The sequence below is a fragment of the Perca fluviatilis genome, chromosome 22 (genome assembly GCF_010015445.1).
Source record: "Perca fluviatilis chromosome 22, GENO_Pfluv_1.0, whole genome shotgun sequence".
Lineage (NCBI taxonomy): Eukaryota > Metazoa > Chordata > Actinopteri > Perciformes > Percidae > Perca > Perca fluviatilis.
In genome coordinates this window covers 29,057,285-29,067,284 of record NC_053133.1, presented here as the reverse complement: position 1 = coordinate 29,067,284, position 10,000 = coordinate 29,057,285, and the positions used below count along the sequence as shown (strand labels likewise).

At 42.4% G+C, this 10,000-nt stretch overlaps 2 protein-coding genes across 2 annotated transcripts in view; both read left to right on the top strand.

Moving 5' to 3' along the window:
- Positions 1–10,000, top strand: part of LOC120552600 (NACHT, LRR and PYD domains-containing protein 1-like) — a 735,215-nt gene that overhangs the window by 45,009 nt on the left and 680,206 nt on the right.
- dnah5l (dynein, axonemal, heavy chain 5 like) overlaps positions 1–10,000 on the top strand; it is a 163,975-nt gene that overhangs the window by 26,921 nt on the left and 127,054 nt on the right. The window contains 7 exon segments of the mRNA XM_039790785.1: positions 2,259–2,354; positions 2,918–3,013; positions 3,131–3,304; positions 4,065–4,154; positions 4,265–4,420; positions 5,727–5,866; positions 7,865–8,016. Of these exon segments, the coding sequence (XP_039646719.1) occupies positions 2,259–2,354; positions 2,918–3,013; positions 3,131–3,304; positions 4,065–4,154; positions 4,265–4,420; positions 5,727–5,866; positions 7,865–8,016 (904 nt within the window).

The window sequence follows — 10,000 nt, the reverse complement described above, 5'->3', positions numbered from 1 at the left end:
ATTACGTGGCTGAAACAATTATCTGGCGAGGACCGAAAGCAGACCTCTCCCTAATATAGGGAGAGTGGCAATCAGCCCCAGGTGCGTGGACTGGTGCAGGTGTAGTCGATCGTAGTGATTGCAGCTGCCTTGGTGCCGGGGTGCCTTCAGTGGTCGTGGGAACTCAGGAAACCGAGGAACAAAAAGAGACGGACGGAGACAAACAACACAGACACAAAAAAAGGGGCTGAGGTAAGGGAGACACACAAAAGGGAAGGGGAGACAGCTCAGGGAGGCGGGGCCCTGACACACACATACACACACACAAACACCACACACACAAAGACAAACACACACACACACCTGTGAGTAAGAAATCCCTTTAGTTTCTTGCTGATAAATTGCTGAACAGAAATATATTTGAAGCTGTATTTAACGATGTGTTCAGACAGTTTCAAGGCTCCAAACATTTGGGTTTTAGCAGGTAAACTTTAGCAGATATAACATCTCTTTTCTGCTCCAATCAGCTAACATACATGTTAACCCTTGTGATGTCTTGTTGTCCCTATTCAACGTTGTTGTTGCTTTTTAAATGTTTTGTGTTTTTTGGTCACTTTTTTTCCACATTCTTATAGCTTTTTATGATGTTTGTGTCCCTTTTTTTGGACATTTTGTCACTTTTGCCGGCGTTTTGGATGCTTTTTTCCAACATTTTTGAGGCTTTTCCCAAAAGTTTTAGCCGCTTATGTCGACGTTGCATATTTCTGATATAAAAAAAACTTTGAAAACGGGTCAAATTTGACCCGAGGACAACATTTTTATTTTATTTAACCAGGTAGGCTGTTGCCACGGTCGACCTGGCCAAGAATAAAACATAAGCGTCCAGGACAACATACAGTTTCACATTCAATCCAATACAGGAAGACAGAATACAACAGGCTACATACAGTAGAGAAAAAGTACAGAATAAGAAGGCTTTACAAAGCATGAAGGTTAAAGGAACTAGGGGTGCACTATCGGATATCGGTCTCGATATTGACAAAATAGCTGGATCAGGGATCGGAAAAATGAACAGATCCACGGGCCGATCCAGTTTTGTTCGTTTTTTTACCCTCTGTCGCACGTGTGTCGCATGCTGGAAGAGATGAGTGTACAAAGAAATAAGAAGTCAATACATTACATCTGTTATTTTGTCTTAGTTAGGAAATTAACGTTTAGTTAGGTTAGGAAAGTAACGTTTAGTTAGGAAAGTAACGTTTAGTTAGGTTAGGAAAGTAACGTTTAGTTAGGTTAGGAAAGTAACGTTTAGTTAGGAAAGTAATGTTTAGTTAGGAAAGTAACGTTTAGTTAGGTTAGGAAAGTAACGTTTAGTTAGGTTAGGAAAGTAATGTTTAGTTAGGAAAGTAACGTTTGGTTAGGTTAGGAAAGTAACGTTTAGTTAGGTTAGGAAAGTAACGTTTAGTTAGGAAAGTAACGTTTAGTTAGGTAAGGTAATGTTTAGTTAGAAATGCGTTTAGTTAGGGGAAGTAACGTTTAGTTAGGAAAGTAACGTTTAGTTAGGGAAGTAACGTTTAGTTAGGAAGGTAACGTTTAGTTAGGAAAGTAACGTTTAGTTAGGAAAGTAACGTTTAGTTAGGAAAGTAACGTTTAGTTAGGAAAAGTAACGTTTAGTTAGGTTAGGAAAGTAACGTTTAGTTAGGAAAAGTAACGTTTAGTTAGGAAAGTAACGTTTAGTTAGGTTAGGAAAGTAACGTTTAGTTAGATTAGGAAAGTAACGTTTAGTTAGGAAAAGTAACGTTTAGTTAGGTTAGGAAAGTAACGTTTAGTTAGGAAAGTAACGTTTAGTTAGGAAAGTAACGTTTAGTTAGGAAAAGTAACGTTTAGTTAGGAAAGTAACGTTTAGTTAGGAAAGTAACGTTTAGTTAGGAAAGTAACGTTTAGTTAGGAAAGTAACGTTTAGTTAGGAAAAGTAACGTTTAGTTAGGAAAAGTAACGTTTAGTTAGTAGTAACGTTTAGTTAGGGAATTCTGGTGCCTTTAGTCTCTTCCACATGGTGGAAGGAAGGTATAAGTTGGAAGGTGTACTATACTATATTAATTCGTATCGGACCGGTACCGGGTATCGACAGATACACAAAGCCCAGGCATCGGTATCGGTATCTGGACTGAGAAAGTCGGATCGCTGCATCCCTACGAGGAACCTGAGGGTTTGTTGATTAAAGCATGCTAACAGCAGAAAGGAGTTAGTCTGAAGCTCACGCTGAGTGGACTGTGTTCCAGGTGGAGGGAGCTGAGAAGATCTACCTTCGCTACCAGAACATCGTCTCCGTGACCACGTCCAAGACCTACGACGTCCTGGACCACCGCAAGCTGGAGGTGCAAATCATGCTCTACATACATAGAATAATACAATGATTTTTGCAAGAAATAGAAAGTATAACAACACTTTTCTTAAAGGAACAGGCCGACTTATTGGGACTTTGTCTTATTCAGCGTGTCCCCCAGAGGTAGATAAGTCCATACATCCCCTTCTCATCTCTGTGCTGTCCTAACTCTGTCTGACGCATCTGTGTGTGTCTGTGTGTGTGCGTGTGTGTGTGTGTCTATTTGTGTGTGTGTGTGTGTGTGTGTGCGTCGTGTGTGTGTGTGTGTGTGTGTGTGCGTGTCTGTGTGTGTGTCTGCGTGTGTCTGCGTGTGTCTGCGTGTGTGTGTGTGTGTCTATTTGTGTTTGTGCGTGCGTGCATCTGTTTGTGTGTGTGCGTGTCTGCGTGTGTCGGTGTGTGTGTGTGTCTGTCTCTGTGTGTGTCTGTGTGTCTCTCTGCGTGTGTGTGTGTCTCTCTGTGTGTGTGTGTGTGTGTGTGTGTGTGTGTGTGTGTGTGTGTGTGCGTGTGCGCGTGTGTGTGTGTGTGTGTGTCTGTGTGTGTGTGTGTGTGTCTCAGTTTGACAGTGACTACGCAGACTTCCAGCTCCAGGTCCAGAGTCTGTTCCAGTCTCTTCAGTCTCTGCTGGACTTCTGGTTCCGTCAGCCTCTCACTGTGAGTTCAACCCAACCAGAACTAACTCTAACTGGAGAGAGAGAGAGAGAGAGAGAGAGAGAGAGAGAGAGAGAGAGAGAGAGAGAGAGAGAGACAGACAGGTGTTTTGTGTTTCAGACAGAGCGGATGCTGGAGCTGCTGGAGGTCTTTGAGTCCGGTCCGGGGTCTGGTCTGGACCTGAAGCAGCACCACCTGCTGCTGCTGCAGCGCTACAGCAGAGAGCTGGAGCTGCTGAGGAAGACCTACCAGAGACAGAGAGACAGGCCGCCCATCGGACGCAACCTGCCCCCGGTATGCCTGTCTCTCTCACTGTCTGTCTCGCTGACTTTAGTCTAGAGCTATGTTTCCATCCACATGTTTTTATCCGAATTAAGTGATATCGAATGTAAAATGGAAACAGTAAATTTCGATTGAATTTCGTGAATATCGACTCAAACGAAATACGTTCGGTCTCATCGGATTTTCTCTTGATCGATATATATATACGGCTTATGCGATAAACGCTGATGGAAAACGTTATTTCCCGAATAAATTAATGAATTGCGATTAAGTTTTAGGTCATTTTATGGTTGTGACCCGCCACAAAACGAAGAAGAAGAAGAAGTTGTAGTTCATTTCCGCCCAGTATTTCCTCTCTGTTTGCACACATGACAGGTGTCAACAAAGACATGATGGAAGCGGACGAACGAGGAGACGCGAGAGACTTTTTGAATTTAATTTACGAGTAAAATATAACGGCTATCTTAGATAGCAAAAATCTACGAAATGCCAGAATTTATCACGAACTCGCGAAGGAAATGACCAACAAAGGTTACGACAAGCCGTGGGACGGAGTTTATTTGAGAATTTAAACATGAAGACAACATGGAAAGAACTCGTTACTTTACACCCAAATATGTCCACGTTCTTAGGAAGGAGTCCACCTCTCATATTCGCAAAAGAAATTGCAACATTTTGCCATATCTCTAAGGACTGTCTCTCTGTACCTGTCTGTCTCTCTGTACCTGTCTGTCTGTGTACCTGTCTCTCTGTGTACCTGTCTCCCTCTCAGGTGGCGGGACGGATCCTGTGGTGCCGTCAGCTCTTCAGGAAGCTTGAAGCTCCAATGTTGATCCTGAAGAAGAAGCTTGACGTCCTCAAGGTACAACTGATTTGATCACATCGATCGCAACAATATCCCTAATCAATACGACCCTCTGTGACCCAACTTGTCTGTCTGCCTGCCTGCCTGTCTGTCTGTCTCTCCGCCAGGGACCAGAGATGACCAAAGTGATCCGGAGCTACAACAAGATTGCCGTGGTGCTGCTGCAGTACGAGTTGCTGCACCTGCAGGGCTGGAGTCAGGCTGCAGAGAGCGCACCGCACTGCCTGAGCGCCGCCCTGCTGGTCCGACACGAGAACAGCAAGGTGCTGGGTGACATAACGATAGAGCAATGGACGAGTGAACTCACTCGATGTGGTTTTAAGGTTAACTGCTGTTTAAGTGACAGTCTCGGACTCAGATTATTATTCTGAGTGTCTGACAACATTATGGGATGGATCCCTACAGAGATATATCTTTTAGTTAATGAGTAAGATCCTTTAAGTTTAACATGGAACAGCCCCGAAATCACCATCACCAAACTCCACCAGACTCCATGTAAATAAGCAGGACTTTTAGCGTATAGAGCCAGCATATCTCCACCAGACTCCATGTAAATAATCAGGACTTTTAGTGTGTATAGAGCCAGCATATCTCCACCAGACTCCATGTAAATAGTCAGGACTTTTAGCGTGTATAGAGCCAGCATATCTCCACCAGACTCCATGTAAATAATCAGGACTTTTAGCGTGTATAGAGCCAGCATATCTCCACCAGACTCCATGTAAATAATCAGGACTTTTAAGCGTGTATAGAGCCAGCATATCTCCACCAGACTCCATGTAAATAATCAGGACTTTAGCGTGTATAGAGCCAGCATATCTCCACCAGACTCCATGTAAATAATCAGGACTTTTTAAGCGTGTATAGAGCCAGCATATCTCCACCAGACTCCATGTAAATAATCAGGACTTTTAGCGTGTATAGAGCCAGCATATTTCCACCAGACTCCATGTAAATAATCAGGACTTTTAAGCGTGTATAAGAGCCAGCATATCTCCACCAGACTCCATGTAAATAATCAGGACTTTAGCGTGTATAGAGCCAGCATATCTCCACCAGACTCCATGTAAATAATCAGGACTTTTAGCGTGTATAGAGCCAGCATATCTCCACCAGACTCCATGTAAATAATCAGGACTTTTAGCGTGTATAAAGCCAGCATATCTCCACATGTAAATGGGTGAATTAAGAGTTCAACCAAACCAGAGTGGTGATTGTTGGTACAGTGGAAAGATGAACCAAGACGGCTTTTGGTAGTTTTATTTTCTTTCTGTCGACTTTGAATGAAGTGTGTTTTACGATGTTAAAAGTCCTGATTATTTACATGGAAAGCTGGTGGAGTAATACATACCTCCAACTGTTTGTTCCACCAGCTGAATTTATCTTTCTCTACAATGAATGTTGAGGCTTCCCTTTTCATTTTCTCGGCCAAGTCGGCATCAAACTCATCCTTCAGAGAGTTCCCTCCATGTCTTTTTGTTTTGTGACTTTGTTGTTGTATATATACGGTAACGTCACACTCCTGGCAGAACAGGGGCACAAAGTGTGAAGAGCTGTCCTGTTTCCCAGGAGGTTTCTGTGAACCTGGACCCTGTGGTGCTGGAGGTGCTGCAGGAAGCCCGCTGGATGAGCAAACTCGGGGTGACGGTGCCAAAGGTCATCCTAAAAATGACTTTAAGAGAAGCGTCGGTCAAAGCTCTGTACAAGCGGTGAGAACAAATGTGTATCTGTTAGTGTTTGCAATTGCTCTTGAGGACATTAGTTTGGTTTCTGTAAATTATAGTGTTGTCTAGACCTAGTCTAGACAACACTAACCCTAATATCTAAAGTGTCCTGAGATAACTTCTGTTATTATTTGACACTATGAATAACATTGAATTAAACCTAACTCCCTAAGGACTGAGCTACTACCCCTCCCCCAAATCCACATTATCCACATGATAAAGGATGTCTTGAATGTTCCAAAAATATCTTTTAACTCATTTTCGACTGAAAACTAAGTTACGGCCTTTTGCCTTTGCACGGCAGCATTGTTCTGTGTGCATGTTTTTATTTTTTATTTTATTAACCGTTAAGTTGAATTGAACTTGACTTGCTTTGTATGGATTTTCTTATTTTTGTAATGTGACATTAAAGGGACACTGTGTAGTGTAGTATTTTATTAGCTAAAATCAATGTCTTATTTCATGAATATGTCCTCATTGGTGTAAAATGACCTCTGCCAATGATCTGACTTATCCTCGTAAGCAAAGAATTTCTTATCTGTGTTTACATCGGACGGGCAAGTCCAAGGAGGCTTCCATGTCGTTCCGCCTTTTTAAAAAACTATAATGGCTGAGAGGGACATAGAGCACTAGCCGACCGGTCTAGCTAATCCACAACGCGATTTCGTTCAGAGCCAGCGTCACGTGACTGAAACCAGCTGAAACGGAGAAGGAGATCAGCAAGAGGCGCTTGTCACTGCCCTTTAGTTCATAACGGAGGATCAGACTCATGCCGAGCCACGGGAGAAGAAATCCTAGTCGCCAAAAAAGAGAAAATTGGAAGGCATGTAGTCATAGCTTCTTGGTCCATAACGGGTCAGTGTAACGCTTATCAGTTCAATTTTCTAAGCACAAACGGACATTTGGAAAAACAGAAAAATTGGTTCAAATATCCAATTTTTCATTTGTTTCTGCCTTGACAAATTAAAAAATTTGATCTTTAACCTGTTTTTCCAATTTTCTGTTTTTTATTCAGAGGAACGTACATTTCAGAAAATTACAAAATTGCATCTGGGCTCCAATTATTCAGAATACTGCAATGATATTCTCTCCCTCGTTCCACCTAGTTACCAACGATTGGTTGGCTATTATCGTGGTTGTGTCTGGATGCGTTTAGGCGGTCATTCAAGAAGACGTTGACGCTGGATAATTACGAGAATATTATTCAGAATCTTGTTGAGAATTTAGGTTATACTTGCGGGCAAGTGCAAAATTTCTTTGGACCAAACGGGGGGCAAGCATCTCGTCATTATACAAGTTTCAGAGCACAACATACACAGGCTTAGTTATGCAAGACTAGGAAGGGAAGGGTTAGTTCTAGAGTTAATCATCCCATAAAATCACTCTTATCAGAGACGGCAAATGAAGACCTGATTGACATGGATGATCATTGTACTAAATATAGATATAGACACCAGGCGATCTTGCTGAATGCTGAATGTTTTTGGATATTCGACTTCCAACACCTTTTCCATTCTCATTCTGTCTATAGATCTATAGGAGAGAATACCATTACAGTATTGAATAATTGGAGCCCAGACGCAATTTTGTAATTTTTTTAAATTTCTGATATTCTGAATAAAAAACAGAAAATTGGAAAAACGATCACATTTTTTTTAATTTGTCAAGGCGAAAAAAAATATGAAAAATTTGATATTTGAACCCATTTTTCTGTTTTTCAAAATGTGCTTAGAAAATTAAACTGATAAGCGTTAACACTGACCATAACGGCTACCGTAGTTGCAACGCGCGTTTGAAAACGCGAAGGGGGCTAGAGAGCACTATTCGTTTGAATGCAAAATACAATTTCACCGCTAGATGGGAGAAATTCCTACATAGTGGACCTTTTAAACCGTTAACATCTTTTTGTTTTGGCAGTATGAACTGAATTCTCGTTGACTTGTTCCTTCTTTCCTACCTCGACTCTCCGCTGCACCGGTTCAGGCTGCTGGAGTTGCTCCAGGAATACGGCTCGGTGGTCGCCAGGATCCCTCCTTCCCTCCTCCCTCTGATGCAGCCCTTCATCGGCCGGGTGGAGGTGGCTCTCTCCCCCGGGCTCACCACGCTGTCCTGGACCGCTCTCAACACGGACTCGTGTAAGCAGGACAAGACGTACAGCGCTGCTCATGAGTATAGGAACCCACGCTAAATTTGACAAAAAAGAGGAATAAAAAAATCATCTTTTTGGAAATTGATCTTAATGCCTTTATTTGAAAAAAATTGGAAAAATCCAACCTTTGAGAACACCAATTTTCTTTGTGAATGAATAATGTATCGTAAATTAATAAATGTTCTTCCTTAAAATACAGGGGGCATAAGTGACTACACCCCTATGTTAAATTCCCATAGAGGCAGGCAGATTATTATTTTTAGAGGCCAGTTATTTCATGGATCCAGGATACTATGCATCCTGATAAAGTTCCCTTGGCCCCCCCATCATCACATACCCTTCACCATACCTAGAGACTGGCATGGGGTACTTTCCATAAGATCATCTCTCAATGCAAATCAAACCAGCTATTATGCTAACTGAAATAAAACCATGCCAATCTCTAGGTATGGTGAAGGGTATGTGATGATGTGGGGGGGCTATTTTAATTCCAAAGGCCAAGGGAACTTTATCAGGATGCATAGTACCCTGAATCCATGAAATAACTGGCCTTAAACATCTGCCTGCCTCTATGGGAATTTAACATAGGGGTGGACTGACTTTTGCCCCCTGTATTTTAAGGAAGAACATTTATTTATTTACGATACATTATTCATTCACAAAGAAAATTGGTGTCCTTAAAGGTTAGATTATTCCTAATTTTTTTAATTAAGGCATTAAGATCAATTTCCAAAAGATGAATTTTTTATTCCTTTTTTTATTCAACTTTAGCATGCAGAGACACATTTGCTGTTATATGATGCTACCAATCAGGGGCGATTCTAGGATCAGCCCTTTAGGGGGGCTCAGCCCCTAATGAGAATGTGAGAATGCAAAAGTGTTAACTCCCCACCCTGCTAAATCAGTAATTTCACTGGATAACAGTGAATATATTTATTTCTTATTATAACAGAGGATAAATGCAAAATATTGACCATATGAAAAAACTACGAAAGTCCCTTCATGGACTACCAGAATCAAATCAAATGATAATGAGGTGTAAACAATAAATATATATAAAATTAAAACTTTCCTTGAGTGGGTTACAGGTGCATAGCAATGGCGACACAGGATATTAAACTTTTAAACTATAAAAAATTAGTTTGAGCCTGTCATTGGTTGTCCTCTGTCACTAACAGACAAGTTCACAAACTCTCACTGGAAGCACTAAAATGAATGAAAAATTATAATTTTTAGGGGGCTGAGATGAAATTTAGGGGGGCTTGACCCCCAATAAAAAGAGTCTTAAAGGGATACGTCACCGTTTGTTGAAATAGGGCTTATCACAGTCTCCCCTAGCTGTAGATAGGTGGGGTCTCCTCTAGCTGTAGATAGGTGGGGTCTCCCCTAGCTGTAGATAGGTGGGGTCTCCTCTAGCTGTAGATAGGTGGGGTCTCCCCTAGCTGTAGATAGGTGGGGTCTCCCCTGGCTGTAGATAGGTGGGGTCTCCTCTAGCTGTAGATAGGTGGGGTCTCCCCTAGCTGTAGATAGGTGGGGTCTCCCCTAGCTGTAGATAGGTGGGGCCTCCTCTAGCTGTAGATAGGTGAGGTCTCCTCTAGCTGTAGATAGGTGGGGTCTCCCCTAGCTGTAGATAGGTGGGGTCTCCCCTAGCTGTAGATAGGTGGGGTCTCCTCTAGCTGTAGGTAGGTGGGGTCTCCTCTAGCTGTAGATAGGTGAGGTCTCCTCTAGCTGTAGATAGGTGGGGTCTCCTCTAGCTGTAGATAGGTGAGGTTTCCTCTAGCTGTAGATAGGTGGGGTCTCCCCTAGCTGTAGATAGGTGGGGTCTCCTCTAGCTGTAGATAGGTGGGGCCTCCTCTAGCTGTAGATAGGTGGGGTCTCCTCTAGCTGTAGATAGGTGGGGTCTCCTCTAGCTGTAGATAGGTGGGGTCTCCCCTAGCTGTAGATAGGTGGGGTCTCCTCTAGCTGTAGAT